At 57.4% G+C, this 26,387-nt stretch overlaps 1 protein-coding gene across 1 annotated transcript in view; it reads right to left on the bottom strand.

Annotated features, from left to right (window-relative positions):
- Positions 1-26,066, bottom strand: part of KCNIP3 (potassium voltage-gated channel interacting protein 3) — an 86,910-nt gene extending 60,844 nt beyond the window's left edge. The window contains exons 1-2 of the mRNA XM_077133746.1: positions 25,963-26,066; positions 16,412-16,577 (exon numbers count right to left, since the gene is read on the bottom strand). Of these exons, the coding sequence (XP_076989861.1) occupies positions 16,412-16,577; positions 25,963-25,977 (181 nt within the window). The 5' untranslated portion in view covers positions 25,978-26,066. The remainder of the gene's footprint in view (positions 1-16,411; positions 16,578-25,962) is intronic.
- Between the last annotated feature and the right edge of the window lie 321 nt (positions 26,067-26,387).

Here is a 26,387-nt window from a genome sequence, read left to right as displayed (position 1 = left end):
CCTAAAGCCCACCGCCTCTCCAATTCAGGTAAAACAATACTACTTAAGCAAGGAAGCCCGGGAAGGAATCAAGCCCCATATAGAGAAATTCCTTGGCTTGGGAGTACTTAAGCCCTGTCAATCAGCCTGGAACACTCCCTTATTGCTGGTCAAAAAGCCAGGGACTAGAGACTATAGACTGGTGCAAGACTTACGGGAAATAAATAGCAGAGTGCAGGACATACATCCTACGGTGCCAAATCCCTATAACCTGCTCAGCACTCTCCATCCTGAAAAGACTTGGTATACTGTGCTTGATCTAAAAAAAATGCTTTCTTCTGCCTGCCCTTGCATAAGGACAGTCAACCCTTGTTCGCTTTTAAGTGGATTGATCCAGAGATGGGATCCTCGAACCAACTGACTTGGACATGCTTGCCCCAGGGGTTCAAAAACTCCCCCACCATTTTTGACGAAGCTCTTCATAAAGACTTAAGCTCCTTCAGAATTCAGCATCCCAGAGTCACCTTGCTACAATATGTGGACGACTTACTGTTGGCAGCAGACACCAAGGAGGACTGTGAGTATGGAACCCGAAAACTGTTAAGTGAGCTAGCCGCACTGGGGTACCGAGCCTCGGCCAAAAAGGCCCAAATCTGTAAAAGCGAAGTAATCTTCCTGGGATATACTCTTAAGAATGGAAAGCGATGGCTCACCGAGGCTAGAAAGAAAACTGTAACACAGACACCCCCGCCCACGACCCGAAAGCAGCTACGAGAGTTCTTAAGGACAGCGGGATTCTGCCGGTTGTGGATCCCAGGGTTTGCAGCCCTTGTTGCCCCATTATTCCCCTTGCTCAAAGGGAGCGCTGATTTCCAGTGGGGAATAGAACAGCAGGAAGCCTTCGACAGCATTAAGAAAGCGCTCCTGTCAGCTCCAGCTTTAACCCTCCCAGACGTGAATAAACCTTTCACGCTCTACATAGAAGAAAGGAGAGGCGTGGCTAGAGGGGTCCTAACACAGGCTTTAGGCCCCTGGAGGAGACCGGTGGCCTATCTGTCCAAGCGATTAGATTCAGTTGCCAGTGGATGGCCACGCTGTCTCAAGGCCATCACAGCAGCTGCCCTCCTGGCAAAAGACACAGACAAACTCACTCTAGGACAGAAGCTGACCGTAATAGCCCCTCACGCCCTGGAGAGCATAATCCGCCAGCCTCCAGATAGATGGATGTCAAATGCCAGAATTACCCACTAACAGAGCATCCTCCTAGACAAAGACAGGGTGACTTTCGGGGCCCCGTCAGCTTTAAACCCGGCTACCCTGCTCCCGGACGAGACCGCGGGACCTGTGCTGCACACTTGCCAAGAGATATTAGCTGAAGAGACCGGAATCCACAGAGACTTAAAAGACCAACCATTACCTAACTCGGAGGTAACCTGGTTTTCAGACGGAAGCAGCTTTCTCCAACACGGTAAGAGGCGAGCGGGAGCGGCGGTAGTCAGTGGGACAAAAGTTATTTGGTCTTCTAGCCTCCCGGAGGGAACATCTGCCCAAAAAGCTGAACTAATTGCCCTCACAAAAGCTCTAGAATTAGCAAAAGAAAAGCGAGCGACTATCTATACAGATAGCCATTATGCCTTTGCTACTGCCCAAGTACATGGGGCAATTTACCAACAAAGAGGGCTATTAACCTCAGCTGGTAAAGAAATCAAACACAAAGAGGAAATTCTTAAACTCCTGGCAGCAGTCATGCTTCCCAAAGAACTAGCCATTGTCCACTGCGCTAGCCACCAAAGAGGCTCAGACCCAATAACCATGGGTAATAAGCGAGCAGATGAAGAAGCAAAAGCGGCAGCATTAAGGGACCCTGTAAACTTGGTCCTAATAACCAAAGAAAACCAGCAACCCCCTGAAACACTATCTGAGGTTACACCCCAAGGAGAATCGGAAGCCCTAGCTTACATACAGCAGGTCCACCAGCTCACTCACCTGGGGACAGGGAAACTACAGCAGCTCCTGCAAGACCAGAGGGAACTGTACCCTCTGGCAGCCTCAAAAAGGAAAGAACTGGCAGATCGCGTAGCTAGAGAATGTCAGGCCTGTCAAATTGTGAACGCCTACCCCACCAAAGCTCCTAACGGAAAAAGACTAAGGGGAACTCGACCTGGGCAGTTCTGGGAAGTCGACTTTACTGAAATTAAACCTGCAAAATATGGACTTAAATACTTGCTAGTTTTTATAGACACCTTTTCAGGATGGGTTGAAGCCTACCCAACTAAGAGAGAGACGGCCCAGGTCGTAGTCAAGAAGATTATGGAAGAAATTTTTCCCCGGTTCGGTCTACCAAAGGTAATAGGGTCAGATAACGGACCCGCATTTGTAGCCCAGGTAAGTCAGGGTGTGGCCAGGATATTGGGGATTGATTGGAAATTGCATTGCGCATACAGACCCCAAAGCTCAGGACAGGTAGAAAGAATGAACAGGACAATTAAAGAGACCCTAACCAAACTAGCTATAGAGACTGGCTTGAAAGATTGGACCATGCTCCTGCCTTATGCCCTGTTCAGGGCCCGGAATACCCCCTCTGCTCTCATGTGTAATCTAACCCCTTATGAAATCTTGTATGGAGCGCCACCTCCAGTCAAGGACATGTCCTCCATTCTAGAGATTAATAGTTCCCTCCATACCCCTTTGCTTGACAGGCTGCGAGCCTTAGAAAAAGCCCAGCGGTTCCTGTGGCGGCAGCTCTCCACCTCCTACCAGCCAGGGGACAACAGAACTCCGCATCAATATCAGGTGGGAGACTTCATCTGCGTCTGCCACCACCAGGTACAGACTCTTGAACCTTGCTGGAAAGGACCGTATCAGGTACTCTTGACCACCCCCACCGCAGTCAAGGTCGATGGCATCGCATCCTGGATCCATGCGTCTCATCTCAAACCTGCGCCTTCGCCCTCTGAGTCCCAATGGAAACTGGAAAGGACTGACAATCCTCTCAAGCTGCAGGTTCGTAGAGTTACTACTCCTTCTCCTCCTTCCCCCAGGGGAACCCAGTTCCAACCCGCATAAGCCTTGGAAATGGACAATATCCAGATGGGAAGATGGGAAGACTATAAAAACTTGGGAAGGAGCAGGGGAACCTTCTTTTCTAGTAGCCCCTTGTAATCTTTCCATTCTGAGGGACGACCCCGTGCCCTGTTGCGACCTAACCCCCATTTACCTATGTCCCGCATCCAACCCAGGTAAAAGTTATTGAAATAGCCCGGGGCATTATTATTGTGCCTACTGGGGCTGTGAGACTTTAGCTACAAAATGGGCAACCTCAGGCGACCCCTTCCTTAAAGTAGGATACCAGAAAAACTGTTCTAATAATCCTGAAACCTGTGGGTCTGATGGGCTTGGGAACATCTATGGAGGACTCACGGCCGACGGTAGGGGATCTACATCGAAATACTCACAAAACCCTTGTGCTAAAATATGGCTTAATATCACTAATCCCTCAGACGACAGTTGGATAAGTGGAAAAACATGGGGAGTCAGGCTATATGAAGAAGGCACTGATAGGGGAGGACTAATACTAATTAAGAAGGAAGAAATTCCCCAAAAAGCTATCAGGGTAGGCCCCAACCCTGTTCTGACTATGAAAAACCCAGGGCCTCGTGCGAAGCCTACGCCCCCAGGAAGGCCTAGCAATAGCTCCCTAATTCCCACTTCTTCCCCCCTTCCGACTCTCCCTACAATCCAGAGACTCCTGGTGACCGATTATACAACCTAATTCTAGGAGCCTTTTCTGCCCTCAATCACTCCCGAGCTAATCTCACCCAGTCATGCTGGCTTTGCCTGTCGGCTTCGCCGCCCTATTATGAAGGAACAGCTATAAATAAGTCATATACCATCCTCCCTAATGGCACGTCTTGCGACTGGGACAGCGACCATAAACTCACCTTGTCTGAGGTTACGGGACAAGGAACTTGTATAGGTAACCCTCCTCCCCACGTTAAAATCTTATGTGCCACCATTAATCAAACCCAAGATAATGATAAATTCCTTCAACCTCCCCCAGGTTTAAAGTGGGCATGTGACACCGGAATTACCCCTTGTGTATCTACAAAGGTTTTTAACAACTCTGTCATCTATTGTGTGTTGGTTTCTGTATACCCCCGAATTCTCTATCATTCAGGGACAGACTTAGAAACTGCACTATTAAGCCAAACCAGATACAGAAGGGAACCAATCTCAATAACTCTAGCAGTCCTTATGGGGGTAACTGTCGCTGCCGGTATAGGCACAGGGACTGCTGCCATTGTACATAGCAATCAACAAACCAGTCAATTACAGGCCGCAATAGATCAAGACTTAAAAGAAATAGAAAGATCTGTCTCAGCCCTCCAGAATTCTCTCACCTCCCTTTCAGAAGTAGTTCTGCAGAATAGGCGGGGACTTGACTTACTTTTCCTTAAAGAGGGGGGACTATGTGCAGCCTTAAAAGAACAGTGCCGTTTCTATGCGGATCACTCTGGTGTTGTTAAAGAGTCCATGACAAAACTCAGAGAGCGCCTTCGTGAAAGACAAAAAGAACGAGAGGCGCAACAGGGGTGGTTTAAGTCTTGGTTTACTAAGTCCCCCTGGTTGACAACGCTATTATCTGCTCTCGCTTGGCCTTTAATTGTGTTACTTTTAATAATAACTATAGGACCATGTATTCTAAATAGAATTATACAGTTTTTACAAAAACAGATTGGAAGTGTCAAATTAATGCTCATCAGACAACAGTACTCAGTATTAAATAACCCAGAAAATCTTTAAGATTAGAGATATATACGAAAAGGAGGGGGGAATGTAAAAAGGAATTTTTATAAAGCTTAACAGTAGCTAATTTTTCCTGCTTAATTTAGCTATTTACATATATTTTAGCTTCTGAATAACAGAAATATCCAGCAAAAACATTTGTGTCATCTTATATTCACTGCTATACATTTGGTGTGAGTTAAAAAGAAAAGAGCTATGGGCCCTGTCAGGCTGAAGATAAAGAATCCTGGTGCCAAGATTACTTGTTGTAAAACTGTTAAGAAATGCTTGTTGTAAAACTGTTCGTTATCTGCTTTTTTGCAAAACAGCACCTGTGACCCATGCTCAACCCCCACCCCCCTCATCTTACCCCTTAAAAGCTCTTGCAAACTCAGGCTCGGGGCTCTCTGTTCCTACGTGTTCAGTGAGCCCCACGCATGTGTGGTAAATAAACCCCTTGTGTGTTGCATGAGAGAATGTCTCTTGGAGTCCTCCTTTGCGTGGCAAAACTCTCGAATTCTCAAATTCTTACAGGTGGTACCAGCGGGTATACAGGTGAGTGGTGCCAGCAGGTGCACAGGTGGGTGGTGCCAGCAGGTGGCAGGTGGGCAGTACCAGCAGGTGGCAGGGCTCTGAGGGCTCTGCTTGGCCACTTTCCTCTCAACCCACAGCCCTGGCCTGGGGGAGCCCCTGTGGCTGCTCGGTGGAGGGGGCACACGTCCACATGTAACTTCCGGGCAGTGCTGTAGAAACTTGGCACCTGCTCTGAGTGCACATGGTGGCCTGCTCGGGACAAGGACAGAGGAGAGGGACACCTTCCAGGAGGGCAGAACTTGGAGAACGCCGCCTCGCCAGGTTGCCTGGAGTCAGGAAGAAGCTGGGCCCAAGGTTGGAGGGGTGGAGACTGGGCGGTGCCGAGGGCGATGCTCTCCACAGGCTCCCAGGGCCGAGGGCTGGTCAAGGTGGCCTGCTCTGTGGGTGTCAGGCGACCTCTGTCCCTGGGACCCCACTTCCTGCTCATAAACAAAGTGCCATGGAGGACAGGATTACCAGTGGTGCCTGCAAAGCATGTCCTCACTCCGGGCTGATCTGGGACAGCTGCTAAGAGCCCGTCCTGCCCACAGGGTGACCGGCCTGCCACCGGGACACCATGGCTGGGACCACCCCTTGTCCTCACCAGATGTGACACTCCTTCCTGCCCACCGTCCTTCTGCCACCACCACCACCCGTCATGGGGTCCCACTTGTTACAATGAGGGACCCTTGCTCATGTCCCCCATTGCCCAGGAGCAAGCCCAGGGAAAGCCTGAGCAGCTGCGACATTCGGGGCTGTCCACAGAAGGGCAGGCCTGCCACTGGACACGCCGCTTCTCCCTCGGCCAGTGACAAGCCCAGGGGCCAAGGGCAGTGGGGGCTGCAGCCCCCCTCATTGTTCCCCACCCATCCACTCACAACATGGGCTGGTCACCCCCCATACTCTGGGCTCTGGACCGGATGTTCTAAACCCCAAAAAAAGAGTGTGTCCCCAAAGGGGAGACATCAGTGGGTCTGTGGACCTGGAAGCCGAGACAGCTACTTGGCCACTTGGGCTCCTCTAGCCACTTAGATCCACTGGTCTAAAAGGGTGTTCACATTGCCGGAGGGTGGGGGAGGGTGTTGCAGCTGCAGTGGGGTGGGGGTTAGGCCCCAGATTTAGCAAGTTCTCCGTGCAGCCTGTCAACCCTGCCAGGGACAGAGATAAAAGTTAGCGAAGGGCTGCAGCAGCTTGGCCACCAAGGGCTCAGCCCCCTGGGGGAGGGGGGCATCCCCCTAAGACTCCCACAGCAGCTGAAAGGGGGCTGCCGGTTCACAGCACAACCCCTGGAAAGGGGATCTCTGTGCCCTCCCCTTGATGGGCTGACCTGGGACTGTGGGCACCATGCTGTTGGGTGCGGGAACCTAGGAGGCAAGCCATTGCGGAAGAGTTCTGGGCACCCCGAGAACACCAGGCAGGGTGGGGGTGAAGCCAGAGCCCCAAGTCACTCCAGCCCCATGAGCAGAGTCATGGGCTCCCCAGCGCTGCTCAGCCACCTGGGCTGACCGGGGTAGCCCACATCCTCGCCAGCTGACTTGACGCAGATAAGAGAGTGGTTGTCTAAACTGTGGTGCTTCAGGGTGTGTATTAGTTAGGGTTCTCTAGGGAAACAGAATCAACAGGGAACACTCACAAATATAAAATTTATAAAGGTGTCTCATGTAACCGTAGGAACGCAAAGTCCAAAATCCATAGGGCAGGCTGTGAAGCCAACGATTCCAATGGAGGATCTGGACAAACTAACTCCACAGGAGAGGTTCGCTGGCTGAAACAGAAAGAGAGCCTGTCTCTTCTGACTCCTCCTTAAAAGGCTTCCAGTGATTAGATTAAGCATCACTCATTGCAGAAGACACTCCCCTTTGGCTGATTACAAATGGAATCAACTGTGGATGAAGTTGACGTGGTCATGATTTAATTCTATGAAATGTCCTCATTGCAACAGACAGGGCAGCACTTGCCCAACCAGACAAACAGGTACCACCACTAGGCCAAGTTGACACATGAACCTGACCATGACAGTCCACCCCTCGTCAACTTGGCAGTTATACATATTACCTTAAATCATACATAATTTCTAAATATAAAACAATAAAACACACATTTTTTCTTTCGTCTAACAATACTCAACTGTCCTTTCAACCGGAAACACATTAAATCTCTCTAGAATAGGGTGCAAGTCCTTGGGTAATATTCATTCTTCAACATGATATCTTACAACTTAAACAGTATAACATGAACAAAACAGCATTACAGTCCTCATTTCTGTAACTGATCATGTGGTCGAAGTTCATATTTATCACTACCTTCTTCCACTACCCATTCGATGTTCCCTTTCCCCTCAGCAAGCACTTCAGCTGGCCATGGTTCTTTGCCTGGTGGGGTGACCCAAACCTTCATTCCTGAAGTTTCCATTGGTAGTCCTGCCTGGATTGGGTTGTTGCAGTTTTCCATTGATTTTAATCACAGGGCATGGTAGTAGTAAAAGATGCCCTAGGGGATCTCCTATATTCCAAGAAAACTCTTCTTTATTCCCTTTATGTAGTTGCAGTCCTACTTCCCGGTGATCGTCAGGGTCAATCACCCCAGCCAATAATGCAATCCCCTTCTTGGCTTGTTGATCCAGGAACATGAGTAGCCCAAAGTGACCAGGTGGCAGTCTTAAATTCCAGTTCAATGGAATCATTGTTGTTTCTCCTGGAGGAAGCACTCCCCATTTTGGAACTAAAACCTGTAGACCAGCAGAGCTCAGGGTTACAGGGACAGGAAGCAAAAATTTTCCTAGTGGATCACTAGGGGTAATAGTGAGTGGTACCACTCCCATTTCCACCCCTTGGTTCCTGGATCCATGGATCCTGGCTATGGGAGAAACAACATCATACAGCAGATGCTGATTCAGAGCATATACAGCTTCCTGGAGAACATTACCCCAGCCTTTCAAGGTACTGCCACCTAGTTGGCAATTTTCGAGTTTTCAAAAATTTGAGTTTTGAGTTTTCACAAAGCCATTCCACCATTCTATCAATCCAGCTGCTTCTGGATGATGGGGAACATGGTAAGACCAGAGAATTCCATGAGCATGTGCCCATTCCCGCACTTCATTTGCTGTGAAATGTGTTCCTTGATCAAAAGCAATGCTGTGTGGAATACCATAACGATGGATAAGGCATTCTGTAAGCCCACAGATGGTAGTTTTGGCAGAAGCATTGAGTGCACGGAAAGCAAACCCATATCCAGAGTATGTGTCTATTCCAGTTAGAACAAATCGCTGCCCCTTCCATGAAGGGAGTGGTCCAATGTAATCAAGCTGCCACATGTAGCTGGCTGGTCACCTCGGGGAATGGTGCCATATCAGGGGCTGAGTGTGGGTCTTTCCTGCTGGCAGGTTGGGCACTCAGCAGTGGCTGTAGCCAGGTCAGCCTTGGTGAGTGGAAGTCCATGTTGCTGAGCCCATGCATAACCTCCATCCCTACCACCATGACCACTTTGTTCATGAGCCCATTGGGTAATGACAGGAGTTGCTGGGGAAAGAGGCTGACTGGTATCCACAGAACAGGTCATCTTATCCACTTGATTCTTAAAACCTTCCTCTGCTGAAGTCACCCTCTGGTGCGCATTCACATGGGACACAAATATGTTCATGTTTTTAGCCCACTCAGAAAGGTCTATCTACATACTTCTTCCCCAGACTCCTTGTCACCAATTTTCCAATTATGGTCTTTCCAAGTCCCTGACCATCCAGCCAAACCATTAGCAACAGCCCATGAGTCAGTATACAAACACACCTCTGGCCAATTCTCCTTCCAAGCAAAATGAACAACCAGGTGCACTGCTCGAAGTTCTGCCCACTGGGAGGATTTCCCCTCACTACTGTCCTTCAAGGACACCCCAGAAAAGGGTTTTAGTGCTGCAGCTGTCCACTTTCAGGTGGTACCTGCATATCGTGCTGAATCATCTGTAAACCAGGCCCGAGTTTTCTCTTCCTCAGTCAGTTCATTGTAAGGAACTCCCCAAGAGGCCATAGCTCTGGTCTGGGAAAGAGAAGGTAATGTGGCAGGAGTGGAGACCATGGACATTTGGGCCACTTTCTCATGTAATTTACTTGTGCCTTCAGGACCTACTCTGGCCCTATATTGTATATACCATTTCCATTTTACAATAGAGTGCTACTGCGCATGCCCAACTTTATGGCTTGGTGGGTCAGACAACACCCCAGCTCATGATAGGCAACTCAGGTCTCATGGTAACTTGGTGGCCCATGGTTAAGTGTTCAGTCTCTATTAAGGCACAGAGGCAGGCCAAAAGCTGTTTCTCAAAAGGAGAGTAGTTATCTGCAGCAGATGGTAAGGCTTTGGTCCAAAATCCTAAGGGTCTGTGTTGTGATTCTCCTATAGGGACCTGCCAAAGGCTCCAGACAGCATCTCTATTTGCCACTGACACTTCCAGCACCATTGGATCTTCTGGATCATACGGCCCAAGTGGCAGAACAGCTTGTACAGTAGCTTGGACTTGTCACAGAGCCTCCTCTTGTTCAGGTCTCCACTCAAAATTAGCAGCTTTTCTGGTCACTCGATAAATGGGCTGGAGTAGCACACCCAAATGAGGAACATGTTGTCGCCATAATCCAAAGAGACCAACTAGGCATGGTGCCTCCTTTTTGTTCGTAGGAGGGGCCAGATGCAGCAACTTATCCTTTACCTTAGAAGGGATATCTCAACGTGCTCCACATCACTGGACACCTAGAAATTTCACTGAGGTGGAAGACCCCTGTATTTTTGTTGGATTTATCTCCCATCCTCTGACACACAAATGCCTTACCAGTAAGTCTAGAGTAGTTGCTACTTCTTGCTCACTAGGTCCAATCAACATGATATCATCAATATAATGGACCAGTGTGATGTCTTGTGGGAGGGAGAAACGATCAAGGTCCCTGCGGACATGAGTATGACATAGGGCTGGAGAGTTGATATACCCCTGAAATAGGACAGTGAAAGTATATTGCTAACCTTGTCAGTTGAAAGCAAACTGTTTCTGGTGGTCTTTACTAACAGCTATTGAGAAAAAAGCATTTGCCGGATCAATAGCTGCATACCAGGTACAAGGGGATGTATTGATTTGCTCAGGCAATGATACCACTTCTGGAACAGCAGCTGCAATTGGAGTTACCACCTGGTTGAGCTTATGATAATCCACTGTCATTCTCCAAGACCCATCTGTTTTCTGCATAGGCCAAAAAGGAAGGTTGAATGGGGATGTGGTGGGAATCACCACCCCTGCATCCTTCAAGTCCTTAAGAGTGGCAGTAATCTCTGTAATCCCTCCAGGAATCTGGTATTGCTTCTGATTTACTATTTTGCTTGGTAGGGGCAGTTCTAGTGGCTTCCACTTGGCCTTTCCCACCATAATAGCCCTCACTGCACGAGTTAGAGAACCAACGTGGGGATTCTGCCAGTTGCTCAGTATGTCTATTCCAATTATACATTCCGGAACTGGGGAAATAACTACAGGATGGGTCCAGGGACCCACTGGACCCTCTGTGAGATGGACCTGAGCTAAAACTCCATTGATCACCTGGCCTCCATAAGCCCCCACTCTGACTGGTGGACAAAAGTGACATTTTGGGTCCCCTGGAATTAATGTCACTTCTGAACCAGTGTCTAATAATCCCCAAAATATCTGATCATTTCCTTTTCCCCAATGCACAGTTACCCTGGTAAAAGGCTATTGGTCTCCTTGGGAAGGCTTGGAGAAAGATCAACAGTATAAATTTGTGGCAGTGTAACAGGGTTCTTCCACGAAGGGACCCGGCCTCTCCTTCATTCAGGGGCTCTGGGTCTGTAAACTGTCTGAAGTCTGGAAATTGATTAAGGGGCTGTGACTCTATATTTTTGTAATTCAGATTAGACTTGTGTTCACTTGATCTAGAACTCTTTTGTTTATACAACTCGAACAAGAATTTAGTAGACTGCCCTTCTCTTGTATTTCTAGTTACCCCATGATTTACTAGCCAATGCCACAAATCTCTGTGAGTCATATACTTTTGACGCCTGCTTTGAGTTTGCTGTCTATTATAATAGCCACGTCTACCCTGTCTTTGGTGATTAAGTGCTGCCACCTGGCTTCTGCCAACTCGGGATCCTGTCATCCCCATTGTGTTTAAGGATTCCAGTTCAGTGACAGCAGTTCCTACAGTAATATCTGACCTACAGAGAAGTGCAACCACAGAGCTCTTGAGGGATGATGGTACTAGTCTCACAAATTTATTTCTCACTGTTCTGGTAAAAGGTGCATCCTCCAGACATTCCTGGGGTGTAAGAGCAGCTCTGTGTGATAAATCCACTCTAACATTCCAACCTCTCTAAGCCTCTGGATTCCCTCATCTACATTATACCAGGGCAGTTCTGGCATTTCAACCTCAGGTAACGTCAGCCACCTTTTGATCCATGTTTCAACCAACCATCCAAGCAAACTGCTAATGCCTTTTCTAACCGCTCGAGCTATAACATTGAATGCCGAATCTCTGCTTAGTGGGCCCATATCAATAAATTCAGCCTGATGCAGCCTTAAATTCCTCCCACCATTATCCCACACTCTTAAAATCCATTGCCACACACATTCCCCTGATTTCTGTCTATATAAATTGGAAAACTCACACAGTTCTTTTGTAGTATAACGTGCCTCCTCATGTGTGATACTTTGTACCTCACCTTTAGGGGTCTGTTGGGACTTTAGTCTAGTTGTAGGTCTGGAAGAAATGAGGGGTGGTGGAGGTGGGTCATGAAAAGAATTAGAAATATCTTCCAAGCCATTTGCCTCACGGCCTTCATTTGCAGTTTCATCTGGTGAAACAGGATTAAACACTCTAGGGCTAATCCCTTCAGGTGGAGGTTGGGTGGCCAATTCTTCAAGGCAGGCTGGAGGTGGGGCGGTTATGCCCTCAGGGAAGACTACTACAGGGTTATCTAGAGAAGACTCAGCATGACCTAGGGTTTCAACCTCACCCCCAACATCATTATCAATCCATATATCACCATCCCATTTTTCAGGGTCCCACTCCTTTCCAATCAATGCCCTCACTTTAATGGCAGACACCATGCAACATTGAGATTTCAGTTTGCATTGTAAAGTCACTACTCTAACAATAAGATTCTGAGTCTGATTTTTTGGAGATCTCAAGTCTACGGCTACAAGAAATAAGATTTTCCTTCAGGATATTCACAGAAACTTCTACACCTGTCAGATGGCGCTTAAGCTTCTCGTTTGAAGCCTTAAGCCCATCCATTTCACTCCTTAATGTAGCCAGTGTATCTCACAAACAAACAGCCAACCTCTCTGTATCTCTTATTTCCACAAAACTCTGTAAAGGTGTCAAAAACATTATTCCCCAGAGTCTGGCTTCGTATAAGTGAAGCATTAGGAGAATCGAATGGTGATATTTTGACTATCTTTTTGCCAACTTTTTTGCCATGGATTGGCCATGTCATTCTGATTATGGGAATCAGAGTCTTTAGTGCCTTTGATTCCAGTCAGAGTAGAAAACCATTCATAAAAACCCATTTTTAAGATTCTGTTTCTTAAGAATCACTCCTGGTACCAAGTTGTATTAGTTAGGGTTCTCTAGAGAAACAGAATCAACAGGGAACACTCGCAAATATAAAATTTATTAAAGTGTCATATAACCGTGGGAATGCAGAGTCCAAACTCCGCAGGGCAGGCTGTGAAGCCAGTGATTCCAATGGAGGGTCTGGACGAACTCCACAGGAGAGGCTCGCCAGCTGAAGCAGGAAGAGAGCCTGTCTCTTCTGAATCCTCCAGTGATTAGATTAAGCATCACTCTTTGCAGAAGACACTCCCCTCGGCTGATTACAAATGAAATCAGCTGTGGATGCAGCCAATGTAATCATGATTTAATTCTATGAAATGTCCTCATCTCAACAGACTGGTCAGCACTTGCCCAACCAGACAAATAGGTACCACCACCTGGCCAAGGTGACACACCAACCTGACCATGATAGGGTATTTTGTCACATCACCAGGGGAAAGAGAAACCTACCTGGGGGCTGGGACTCAGCACCTTCCCTCCAGAGAAACCCTCTCCACGACGCTCCCTCCATGGCTCCAGCACTTGGCGGCAGCTGCAGTTTCTCTAACTGGTTTGCAGATAAACCCTGGCTGACTGCCTGGCCAGGTATCTCATTTTGGAACTAAAACAGCCGAATCTTAGCACTTCAGACAACTTAAACTTCTCTTGGTGTCACTCGGTATGGCCTTCTGACGGACCAGCTGTCCCCCCACCTGTTGCGGCCACCTGCTCCACTGGGTGCCCTTGCTCGGCTGCGTGACTCCACGTGGGATGTGAGAGCGACATGGCTTGGGGGAATTTGGGGAGGGGGCAGGAGTGTGTCCAGTGCTGCTTTGAGGGGCCCCACAGTGGGTCCCTGGCTTGGCCATACCCACACCTGTGTCTCGCCTTCAGGAGTGTGTGAATTTCCAGTGGCCTGCAGTAAATGCCTCCTTGTCACAATCAGCCAGCCCGGATGGGGGTCTGCAGCCAGGATCCCAGATTATTTTGTGGGTGACACTGTTACCCCAGGGTTAAGCTGGATTAGCCCGAGGCTAGCCCAGGTGTGGAGCAGGCCTGAGGAGCCTGTCTTTCTGGTAGAGGGGCTGGGGGATGCATGGAAGGGGTCAGGGCCAGCCTGGCTCACTGACGAGGGGTCTTTTCAAGCTAGAGAGGGCGCTTCCAGGCACAGGATGGGGAGATTCCCTGGGGGGCAGCCCACCTTAGAGCCACTGCCGCTGGCTGGCCATGTCCACCCTCACATGCCAGGACAGGGAGGCCGGGGCCTTCCAGCTGGACCTAACGTTGGCAGGCCAGCCCCAGGACCCGAGACCAGCCCCCTTCTCACCACAGCTCTTCCTGGCTAAGTCCCCAGACCCCTGGGCATCTGCTGTGCCCACGCTGGACCCAGGATAACACTTCGCTGGCCCCATCCCTGCCAAACAGAAAAACCCAAGGACAAGGGCAGCATCTCAGACAGTGGCCTGTGGAAGCTCCAGTGAAGAGGGCAGTGTGTGCTGGGACACCGAGGGCTGGGGACACCGTGTGTTGGGACACTGAGTGCTGGGACACCGCGTGTTGGGACACCGCATGCTGGGGACACCGTGTGTTGGGACACTGAGTGCTGGGACACCACGTGCTGGGATACCGTGTGTTGGGACACTGAGTGCTGGGACACCATGTGCTGGGACACCATGTGCTACGGACACCGCATGCTGGGGACACCGTGTGCTGGGACACCATGTGCTGGGGACACCGCGTGCTGGGGGACCCCGCGAGTTGGGGACACTGTTGTTGGGACACCGCATGCTGGGGACACCGCGTGCTGGGACACCATGTGCTGGGGACACTGCGTGCCGGGACACTGTGTGCCAGGATGTCGCGCTGATGGGTGGGGCTGGGGCTCTGCCCTGTGAAGACAAGAGGCTCTGGGGTCTCTGCAGACCCCCAAGGCCAGGTCCCCAGGGGAAACTGGAGGACACTTGGTGGCACCCCTGTCCTAGCCGCCGCCTGGCCTGGGAGTCCTATGACCTCTGTGAGCCTCACTGGGCTCTTCCGTAAATGAGTCCACCTGGGCTGCCCCCTACGGCTAAGTCAGACCTTCTAACTCCTTACAGGGCCTGACGCGGGCCTCCGCCCCCCTCCTCCCTCCTCTTCCTCCTCCTCCCGCCCTCCCACTGCCCGTCTTCTACCCTCTCTCACGTCGTCGTCCCGCCTCCTCCCGCCTCTGCCCCTCCTCCCACCCTCCCCCGCCTCTGCCCCTCCTCCCACCCTCCCCTGCCCACCTCCATCACCCACAGACTCGGGGCCACCCACGCAGGAGCTGGTGCTGGAAGTGCCACTGCCTTCTAGAAGCCCACCGGGAACTAGCCAGGGACCCATGGGTTGCCGCCATGCTGCCCCGGCTTGGGGAACACAGAGCCCTCAGGGGGCGCGGGGGCGGGGTGCCCACAGAGCCCTCTGTGCACTGCTTGCTCCGTGGGAAAGCTGGAGGCTGAGCTGAGTGGGGAGCAGGACGGGGGGCAGGAGGGGGGCGCAGAGGGGGCCGCAAGGTGAGGCTGCGCCGTGGCCCACACGGGGGAGGAGAGGGGGCTTTGCTCAGCAGCCCCTTGAGCAGCAGCTGCTCGGAAGGGCCCCAGGGGATGAGCCTGGCGCCATGAGCTGCGGGGAGTGGGGCCGTGGGCAGGGAGCCGGGGCCTGGAAACGCTGCTTGTTCTGACCCTGCTGCAGAGGAGCTGGCCTGCGAGCACCTGCCAAACCGCCTTCGCCTGGGCTCACCCCTCTGCAGGAACCTCCATGGGAGGGGGGCCGGGGAACGCTGCGCTGGGCACTGGGCATGTCCCCAGCATGCTCTGGTGGGTGGGGAGCCAGCGTCAGTCCCTGGGGTGCCCGGGGCAGCTGGGGCGCTGGGCGTGGACCCTGGGGTGCCCTGAAGGGGTGGAGTGCTGGGTGTGACCCACGGGGGTGTCCTGTGCGGGCGGGTTGCTGGGCGTGGACCCATGGTGGGGCCTCCCCCTCCCCATGCCTTGCATGTGTCACTGCCCACCTTAGACATGTTGCCCAGGCGGGTCTCAGCCCCTCCTTACAAAGGACCTGGAGAGGCCGAGGGTGGTGCCCAGGGCTCCCCGCAGACCCCGAAGCCCGGCTCTGTGCGCCCTGCTATCCAAATAAAGTCAGTCCCTGTGTTCCCCCACACACCGTGAACCCCAGACCTGCCCAGTCCTCTGCCCCACCCTGGCCGGCCCTGCCCTGAGCCAGCAGCCAGCGAACTGTGTGTGTGAGGGGATGTGAGTGCATGGGCGTGTAGTGAGTGTGTGTGCGGGTGAGTGTAAGAGTGCATGTGTGAGTGTGCAATGTGAGTGTGAGCTGTGTGAGTGAGTGGACCCCCTACCCAACAAACACACAGGTGGGGCCCTGGCTGGGGCCCCAGGCGGTCTCTGATTGCTGAGAAGAGACGCTGCTCAGGGCGCGCTCAGCACAGCCCCCTCCCTTCCGCCCGGCCCCCTCCCCTCCTACCTGAGCCCTGTGGGGCGGCGCTGGACAGGACCCACTTGACCAGGCAGCAGCGCATCAGGACCTGGCGGGTGAGCCGCGGCCTCTGCCCCTTGGCGCCCTCCTTCCTGCCGAGCGGCGTGTGCACGGGGTCCCCCAGGAGGCTGCCGTCCGTCGCCGTGGTCCCCTCCTGTGGCAGTTATGGGCAGAGCAGCCCTGAGCCCCGCCCCTCTGCTGCCCCTGGCCTGGCCGTCCCAGCCCGGGTCACTGTGTGGCAGGGCCACACCTGCCAGGCCACTGTAGGGCCCCGTGCACCCGGCCCAGACCCCGCCCGCCACAGCCCGCGGCCCCTGCCCCTGAGCGCCCGGCCCCTTCCCCACTCCAGACCCGTTACTCAGGCCGCCCTCCCACCTGGAAGCCCCTCCGTCAGTGGTCAGTCCCGCAGGCCAGACACTGCTCTTGGGAACCCCCAAGTTCCTAAAGCGAGGGCGTCTGCCTGCCCCTGGAGCCTCACTTCCACGCAGCCTGGCCTGTGGGCAGGCCCTCGGGGTGTCCTCCACTCTGCACTCCCTTGTGGCCCCTGGGGACCCTCTGTGGGAGAGCGAGGAGGGTGCCTGACAGCCCCTCCCCAGCTCAGGCCACACTGTGCAAGCCAGATGGCCCCAAGGCCCCTTTGCCAAAGCCCAGGGAGGGGCCCACCCATACCTGTCTCCCAGCAAAGTGGGAGTCCCCATGCCCCCTGCAGGGCCCTTGGTAAGCAGAGGATGAATGAAAGTCTGTGCCCCCCAGGAGGGGCAAACCTACGGAGTTGTGAGAAGAGCTAAAGAAACAATTAAACGACCCAAGGAGGGGCCCTGGAGGGGGAGGAGCCTTGTGAGTCAAGAGATGCCAGGATAGGAGCCTGAAAACATGTTGCCAGAAAGGGCAAGCCAGGGTAGAGATGCTCGAGCAGCGAGATCTGTTTCCTGCAGCACCCTTCACCTCCCGAGCCACCCACCCTCCTGGTGCCCACAGTGGTGGGGGAGGTGGACCCGGGCAGCAGGGCTGCAGAGGGCCGGGCCTGGGCGAGCTGCCGTCCCCCTGGCCTGGCTGCGAGTTGCTGCCCTTGCCTCCTCTCTCCTGCTCAGCACAGCTGGTTGTTGGTTATCGTTGGGTCCCATGGGTGGCTCCCCCCTCCGTTCCATCCACACTGTGCTGCCCGAGTCCCCAGCATGGAGAATGGCCCAGCGGGGCTTGGCCGTGGCCTGGCACAGCTGTGGGCCACGGCGGGCTGCCTGTGGCTGCTCCCTGCAGCCGGGCGGGCTCTCGATACGGTGCCTGACCTCAGCACCTGCCCAGTCACGGTCTTGAGCCACAGAAACTGACCCCCGCAGATTTAAGCTGGGGCAGGGAGGAGACCCTAAGGCCTGGCTGTGGAGGCAGGGAAAGGGCTGGGGAATTGGCTGCTGCAGCAGGGATGTCAAACAGGAGCTAAATGCCTCCCCCTGCTTCCAGCGTCCTCCCCCAGGCTGCTGGGACAACAAAGGCTTGTGCACGTGGCGGCCACTGAGGACACCTTGGCCCGGCCTGGCCCGACCCTTGTCACCTCGTGCCCCACCCCTTCCAACTCTGTCTCCGGAGGCCCCAGGTGGGTCCCATGCCGCAGCTCCCTCTGCCAGGATACTGTCCCCCGGATTTTCAAGGCTGACCCATTGCCTCCTCCAGGCCTCACTGAAGTCTCAGGGCGGGCCCCAGAGCCCCAACCCCCGATGCCTGTGCCGGCCGCCCCTCGGCGTGTGCGCCTTCCCTGCACTGGGCACGCCGACGCGTCCCGTCCCCTTCCTTCCTGTGCGGGCCTCGGGAGAGGGGCCTTGCCTGGGGGGTGCTCAGCCCCCAGCCCACAGCACGGCACCAGGGCAGCCCCTCAGTCTCCAAAGTCAGCAGTGCAAAGACCATAGTGCACCGCGGGGCAGGATGGGCAAAAGGACAGACGGACGTGTCACAGAAGAGGGAGCACAGGGGGCCAGGAGGCGCGAGAGAGAATTCAACGTCATCAGCCACCGGGGAAACACAAATCACACCATGGTGACCCGCCACCTCACACCTGTTGGGGTCACCTGAGAGAGACACCTGTCGGGGACACCTGAGAGAGACACCTGTTGGGGACACCTGAGAGAGACACTTGTCGGGGACACCTAAGAGAGACACCTGTGAGAGACACCTGTCGGGGACACCTGTGAGACACCTGTGAGACACCTGTCGGGACACGGAGCCCCCGTCCCGGCGCCCAGTGCCTGGCCTGTCCACAGCAGCCCGGCAGTTCTCATGGGGGTGAACGTGAAGCCGCCCGGGCCTGGCCACAGCCTCGACGGCTCCACCTCAGGGGCAATTTCTAAGGACAACATTTCAGAGACGAGGAACAGACCCGGGGCTCAGGGGGGCTCAGAGAGGGAGTTTGCACGTCGGGTGGGGTGCAGCCGACACGCCACCATGGTGCAAGCCCTGAGCTCGTGTGTGCCAGCGAGTGTGCGGGACGGGGACACCTGGCACAAGCCCGCTCCTGCCGGGGGGGAGGGGGTCTCACTGCAGAGGCTCCGGGAGGACGTTCAGTCGAACTCTCTCTCTCCCGCCCTCAAGGGCCCTCCACGGATAACCGCGAGTGACTGGGCGGGAGTCCCCTGGGGAGCCCCGCGTCCTCCACGGCCCAAGGGACAACCTGTGGCCGGTGCCCAGGGCCAGGGCCCGAGGTTTCCCCCGAAGCTCACAGGTTCCCGCGGGGCAGAGGCTGCCGGGAACCCCCTGCCAGCCACCCCGGACCAAGGGGCGCTCAGCCTCCTCCCAGGGCCCCGGCCTGTGGGCCCCGGGGAGGGACAGGGCCACGTGTGAGGGTTAGAGATCTGCGGCCCGTCTCCGGGGCGGCCCTGGGGTGCTGCCTGCTGAGCCGGCGGGGGGCTGAGGCCTTGTTGGCTCCCCCACCTCCAGCCTTGTGTTTGCTGCATTTCCAGCATCCTGTCAATTTGCCCATCACTGCCCTGGGCAGTCTGTGCGGCCACATGTCCTGCGCAGCCCCTCCCCGGCCACTGGGCTTGGCCTCGGGACACAGGGGGCTGCCTTGGCCAGCCAGGGGAGTAGGTGGGGTGAGGAGGGGAGCCCAAGACCCTCTTCACCCCACTTTGACCCCCTTCACCCCACTTTGCCCTCATCACCCTCCTTCATCCCTATTGCCCACTTCTCCAACTCCCCCTCCTTCAGCCCCCTTTCCCCCCTCAGACCCCTCTCCCCCTTCTCCCCACTTCGCCCCCTGTTCTTCATTTGCCCCTCCCTCAGCCCCCGTTCACTTCCCCATAACCCCCTTTCATTCCCCCTTGGTCCCCCCTGGCACCCCATTGCCCCCCCCACCAGGTGCCCGCCCCCGCACAGCCCCCTAAGGACCACTGTCCAGGTTTTCAGGCCCTGTGCTCACATATTAGCGTCATTGAACGCAGTGCTCTAAGGTGACCAGGGAAAGGCTTGAGAGGGGCACGCCCCACCAGACCACAAGCCACGGAGGACGTGATCAGTTGAGGTGACGGCCCCCAGCCCAGCTCCCGCCCCCCACCCCACCCAGGGCCCCACGGGCTCCGACCCAGGGTTGGCCTTGCAGGCCAGCTCAGCTCTCCTCGGCCCCCAGGGAGGCGGGTGGGCATACGTGAGAGGAGCTTGTCCAGGTTTCCAGCCTCCATGTGCCCACGAGGAGACGGAGGCCAGAGAAAGGGAGTCACACTCCTGCCCGAAACCGCTCTCGGCTGCTGGGCTGAATTCCAGGTCCAGCTCACGGCACGGCCAGGCCCTGGGACGGCACGTCCTCCCACCATCACGCAGATCGGTAAACTGAGGCTCAGGGCCAGATGCTCAGCACCAGGGTCCCCGCCTGGCTGCTGGTGGCGGGTCCTTGGTCCCAGCCGCGATGCTGACCTCTGCCACGCTGAACCCTGCCACGCTGAACCCACCCTACCCCGCAGGTGTCCCCTGACCTCAGTAGCAGGACGATGGCCCTCGGGCACCTCTGGGGTGGCTGGTCATCCCCTGGGCACCATCGTCCCCATCTCAGCCCTGTATGGTCCCTGCCCAGGTGTGCTGTACCTGGAGCCACGGCCGCACTTCCCGGAGGAGAAGGAAAGGAGAGACGCAGCGCGGGCGCTGGCAGGATCGCAGGGCCGTGGGGGCAGCCTGGGGGCCCGTAGTGCGACATGCCGGGTTTTTGTGGGGCCAGCACAGTCCACCGAGCTCCGAGCGTCCCCCTTGGCCCACACGGCAACTGCTGGCCTCCCGTCCCGGCCACGGCCTTGCTCTGGTCACCTGTTGTGGGCATGGCCCTGCCTTCCGAAGCCCAGCTGAGCCACGTGCCAACCTCCCCGGACGCTGGCCAGTGCCCCTCCTCGCCCCCTCGACGGCCCGAGGGTCTGGCGTACGCCCCCCACCCCCGCTGGTGGGCTCGCTGGCTCTGACCCCCTCTCCCACTGGGCGCAGCTGAGCATCCCTTGTCCTCAGCTCCAGGACGCCAACCGGACCCTCTCAGTTCTGCCCCGGGAGCAAGGTGCCGGAGGGGCAGCCAGCATACTTGCGACCCCTCCCCAAAAGGCGAAAGTCGGCAGGGTCATGGACCCTGCGCTGGGAACTGCGCGGCGACACCTAAAGCTCCTCATCCGCCGCTGGAGCGGGACGCACTGGAGGCACCTCCCGGAGACACCTGCCCGCCCTCCCCGGGTGCCCCCAGCGCCTCGCTGGCCTGGCAGCATTGCTCACGGGCCATGACTGGGCTTTGACCCCACCCCCTTCCTTTCCCTATAAAACGCGCTTTGAACTGGTTTGGGGACACGTCCTGCTCCCTGCCAAGTGCGCGTGCAGTAAATGACCTTCCCAGGAGCCACGCGGGTCTCCCTCGGCCGTGCAGGGGGGCGCGCCCTCTCTGAGGGGGCCGTGCTGGCGGGTACAGGGCCGGGCACAAGTCACAGCAGAAACAGCGTGAAGGTGAAGGCCGAGCACGGAGGGTGGGGTGCGGGGGCTGTGCCCTGGGCCCGGCTGCCCGACGGGGACCTCAGATCGCGGCCAGGCCTGGCTGGACGTGCCGAGAGCAGCATGCGCTGCGCCGCAGGGGCCCCTGCAAACCGGAGGCCGTCAGAGCCTCCCTAATGGGGTTGTGTAGGTCCCACGCCGAGACGGTGATGTTTGGGGTCCCCTGGGTCACAGCAAATCCATTGTTAAGGATAACTCTGCTTGTTAGGCACCTTGTATCATGTGCCCACCGCGTCCTACTGGCTTGCACTCTATTTCTCCTGGACAGTTCTGTTCTAGAAAGTTCTCAGGCCTACTGGGGGTGGTTTGGGGCAGCCTCCCCCTCTGGGTGCACCCCACTCCTGACCCCCTCCCCCTGCCATCCCAGCCAGGGCTCAGCCATGGCCGGTTCACAGGGGCCTCCCAGCGGGTGGCAGGGGGTGTCACATAGAGTCCACGGGAGGTGCTGGACAGGGCGGACGAAGCAGCAGAGGCGGCGGACGGAGGGTGGGGATGCTGGGCGGGGCACTGCAGCTCTGCTCAGGGTGTGGAAGCCATGGATGGGGTGAGGTGACGGCCCAGAGCTGTGGGGGCAGGATTGCCTGCTGCTTCCACCCCCACTCCGGGCACTGCCTGGGCCCTCCGTGGGAACCTCCTCCTTCCAGGGTTCCATGCACAACAGAGAGGGTCCAGCCCCCCTTAGACAGATCACCAGGACTTGGGGGCAACATCCCACCTCATGGCCCCCCACCCCCATCAGACCCCCAAAAGCCCCTTGCCCCCTCCTGGACCCCAAAAGGCCAAGCTGCCCACCATGGCAGCTCCCTTCCCACCCCAAGCTGCTCTGTCCCAGGAGAGGTGGGGACAGGCCACCAGGGAGAGCCTCGAGGCACCAGTTCAGTCCCGGGGGCCTGCTGGCCGTGCTCCAGGGAACCCCTCAAGGGCAGCCTGGAGGAGGCAGCCTGTGAGGGATCCCCCCGAACAGGGGCCGTGGGGGTCCTCACCAGCCAGGCTCCGCCCCCCCAGGCCACGTCAGACATGCAGGAACAGGTGCCCACGCCTGACCCAGGGCTCCTGAGCAGTCACAGACACGGCCGGGCCTGTGAGGTCCCGGACACCGGGCTGGGGCTAGGCTGGGGCCACCAGGAGGGGTGATGAGCTGGCAGGAGGAGGCCTGTGGTCAGTGGGACAGGGACTGGCCGGACAAAGTGCAGGGGGCAGGGCAAAGACAAGATGGGGGGGCTGCTGCTTTCTGGAGCGACCCCCAATCTGCGTACCCCAGAGCCACCTGCTCGACTCCGGGGGCCAGCAGGTTTCTACCTCTAAAAGCGCCGCAGGGGGCCTGGAAGTGCAGCCATGCGAGCGCACCCGCCAGGAGGCAAGGCAGCCGGGCCACGTCTGCGGGGAAGGGGCTCCGCGCGCCCGCACCCCTGCTCCCCACGTCACCCCACTGCACCCTGCATCACCCATCACCCCATGTCACCCCGCGTCACCCCACATCACCCCACTGCACCCCGTGTCACCCCGCTGCTCCCGTCACCCGCACCGGTGGCAGGGAGTGGCTGTGGGCGGGCGTCCTGCAGCCCCCACCTGGGAGCCTCCTCACACCCCTCCCCCAGCGTGGGCAGGTGCAGCCGGGCAGCTGGCCTGGGGAGGGGCCGAATGCGTCACCCTCCTCCCCCCACCCCAGGGCCCCAGGCACAGCATGCTTGGGACAAAGACGGCAGCAGCAGGAGGGGGCAGGGTGGGCCCAGGACCCTCGGGCTCCCCATATCCCGGGGCACCCTTCACTGCCATTTCTGGGGTTCTCGCTGGGTGCCAGGGAGCGGGTTAAGGCAGGGAAGTGGGGTGCAGGACCTCACTGGTCCAGGAGGTCGGTGACCCTGCTCAGGCCACCCACTGCCGGCCAGGCTCCTGCAGCGCGAGGAAGAGGACATAGGTGCTGGCGGCCCAGCGGGTAAGCATGAGGGGCTGCAGGGAGGTGCCTGGTCCCTCCGGGTCAGCACAGGCCCTCACATGACCTGCCGGGGGTTTTGGTCACGTCGGGCACAGAAGGACAGGCCGAGGGGTTCACGGGGCCGACAGGGCAGGGCCGGGTTAGCACCTGGTCGCCCGGGTCCCTGCCTGCAGCACGCACCCTGGGGGGCACTGCAGAATGACCGGACGTGCTGCCCCAGGGTCCTGGCATAGTGGTGGAGGTTTGCCCACTGCCCACAGGCTGGGGGCGGGGGGCGGGGGGCAGGACCAGTGCGGAGGGGAGGGCACAGGCCCGCTGGAGAGGGGGCCAGGCAGAGGCCTGGGCAGCGGGGCGGAGGGCGGAGGCTGGGCCCCCCCCCGGCACGGCGGCCCCTCCCGGCTCTGGCGCCTACAGGTCCCCTTGGTCCCCCTGTCACGAGGCTGCGCGGCGCCGTTCTAGGACGTGGGCCGATCACAGCTGACGGGCACACCTGCTCGAGGTGGACATCAGCCTGCTGGGGGTGGCGAGGTGGGGACAATGACTCACCAATCCCCTCCTGTCCCCAGCCCGAGGGCCCAGGAAAGGAAAACGTGCCAACGTCCCTCCCCTTTCCTTCCTTTGCCTTGGGAGCCTCTCTGTCCTTTGCCGAGGCCCCAGCAGAGCTGGCCACGGGCCTCAGGCCGCGGGAGAGGCTGAGGGACGGGCTCCTGCATCTCAGCTGCAGCCTGAGCCTTCGCGGCCCTGGGTGCCTCCTGCAGCCAGAGCTGGGACCAGCTCGAGGCCACAGGCCTGTCCAGGGCTCCGGCTTCCCTGAACCCAGAGGCTCAGGGGGCAGCAGCCCAAAGCCTGGGGGAGCCAGGCCCTGGGCTGGGGCGCCCGCGGGTGGGCAGAGCGAAGGCTGGGCCCCAGGAGTTGTCTTTGGAAATGGGGGGCACAAATGAGGGCCTCGAGGGCCTCTTGAGGAGACTGGGGTGGAGGGCAGAGGTGCCTGGTGGTGTTCTGGGTGGAGAGGACACAGGATGGGTGGCCCTGCCCGCTGCCGGGGCCTCAGGTTCAAAGAGCCCGCACACAGCTTCTCACAGGGTGGGGGTCACGGCCCTGGGCTCGACCGGCCCTTGGGGCCTCGGCATCAGCAGGATGGGAAAGCGCCAGCGCCAGTTCCCTGGGGGTGCGATGGCAAGGCCAAGCCTCTGCGGGTGCCACTGGGGGCAGCCGCTGGCCTGGGGGGCCGCCTCCCCGCAGCCTCTGAGCTGCCTTCCCGCTCTCACATCCCCCAGCTGGCCGTGGGGAGGGCCCAGCCTGTAGGAGTTCCTTTGGGCCCCTGCCCTGCCCAGCCCACCCACCTCTGGCCCGGCCACTCCTGGCAGGACAGAGGGTGCGGCCATGGGGACAAGGCGAGGGGCGGGCACAGCCACCTGCTCCGCTCACATGTCAGGGACAGGTGGCTGAGCTCCAAGGTGGCTCCGGAGGGTTCTGGGGAGGGAGGCCGGGCGCTCTGGGAGCTGCCTGTGCACGTGTCCCCACTGACATCTGGTGAGTGTGAACGCGTGTGCCTCTCTGGGTGTGGCATGACTATCTGGGGGCCTGACTGTGCAGGGTGCACCCGAGTGTGTGAGGCTGGGCTAACAGCTAAGGTCCCCAAATGTCCGCCTGCCCAGCATTGCCCCATAAGGGGGCAGGACAGATGCCCCTTTCCAGCAGCCTGACACCGCATCACAGAGAGCCCCTGTCTGTCCCCCTGTGAGATGGGGAGCTGGGCAGGGGACAGAGGCCACAGGATGCCAGCTTCTATCCACTTTTCCTTTCCACAAGCCCAGATCTTACTTGGGGTAACCTGGACCCCCTTGGCCCTTCCTTCTTCCTCCTTCCTGCCACCTGCACACACTGGCTGACGCTCCAGCAGCCATCCTGGGCCTCAGGGACACTCCAAGGGCAGAAGCTGGGGCTGGGAGGAGAGACAGAGCCTTGGAGCTCCGTGCCAGCCTCTGCTGCCTTCTCTGGACTCTGCCCGGGGAAGACGGCTGCCCACCTTCTCCAAACCACGGACGCTTGGAGGGTTCTGTCCTGAGGGTCCAGAACTTCTGGAGCAAGACAAGGGGCAGAGCTCTGAGTGCGAATTCTGGGCTCAGCTTTTCCTTTCCCTCTGCCGGCCACATTTAATTTTCCTTTACCCCTCCCCCTCCCGCCCCGCTGCTCCTCTCAGACCCCTCCTCTGCCTGGCACCAGCCTTCCAGGCCCCTGGCGGCCCCGGCGTGGGGGTGGGGGGGTGGACGGGCGCGTGGCCTGGGAGAGAGCCCAGGAGGGACGCCTCTTAATTAAAAGATGCCTCTAAGTAAAGGCGGCCCGGCAAGCACCCCCTGCCCCCGCTCCAGGGCTGACTCGCAGCTCCTCCTCCGAGCACCCCAAGCTTCTCCCACCGCAGAGGGGTCCCCAGGAGACCAGACCCCAGCTGGCACACCCCAACCTTCACTCTCCCCAAAGAGTTCTACAGGGGGCAGGACAGCAGGGCAGGGGTTGAAGGAGGACCCCCAAGGCTCCCTGGACCCCGCACTCCAGGAGCCCCCCATCTCTGCCCAGGTGTGCTCCCTGGATCCCCAGCACCTACCTTGGGCCGCGGCATCTTGGGCGCTGGAGGGAACTGTTGCCTGCCACCCCCCCGGCAGCGGAGGCGAGCGGGACTGGCAGGGCCCGGCTGGCAGCTGCCTCATGTTCGCTGGGACCAGACGGAGCTGTCCGAATTGTCGCACTCGCTGCACCCACCCTGCCCAACCCCTGCCTCCCCGCCCCGCCCACCCGCTGCCTCCCCGCCCCACCCCCTTCCCAGCTCTCCCTCGCCCTGTCACCCGCCTGCAGGGCCTCTGCTCCGGGCTCCCCAGGGCAGGGCTCCCGGCCTCCCGCCACCCCTCGCCCTGATGCCAGTCTCTGTCAGCCGCCCCCTCTGCCCCTTCTTCTCCTCTTGGTCACCCCTGAACAATGGGGCGCAGGGAGCCTGGGCTGGGATCCGAGGGGCTCCGGGTGCACGTGCAGCTG

The sequence above is a fragment of the Tamandua tetradactyla genome, chromosome 17 (assembly GCF_023851605.1).
Source record: "Tamandua tetradactyla isolate mTamTet1 chromosome 17, mTamTet1.pri, whole genome shotgun sequence".
NCBI classification, from domain to species: domain Eukaryota; kingdom Metazoa; phylum Chordata; class Mammalia; order Pilosa; family Myrmecophagidae; genus Tamandua; species Tamandua tetradactyla.
This window is presented reverse-complemented; position numbering and strand designations above follow the sequence as displayed.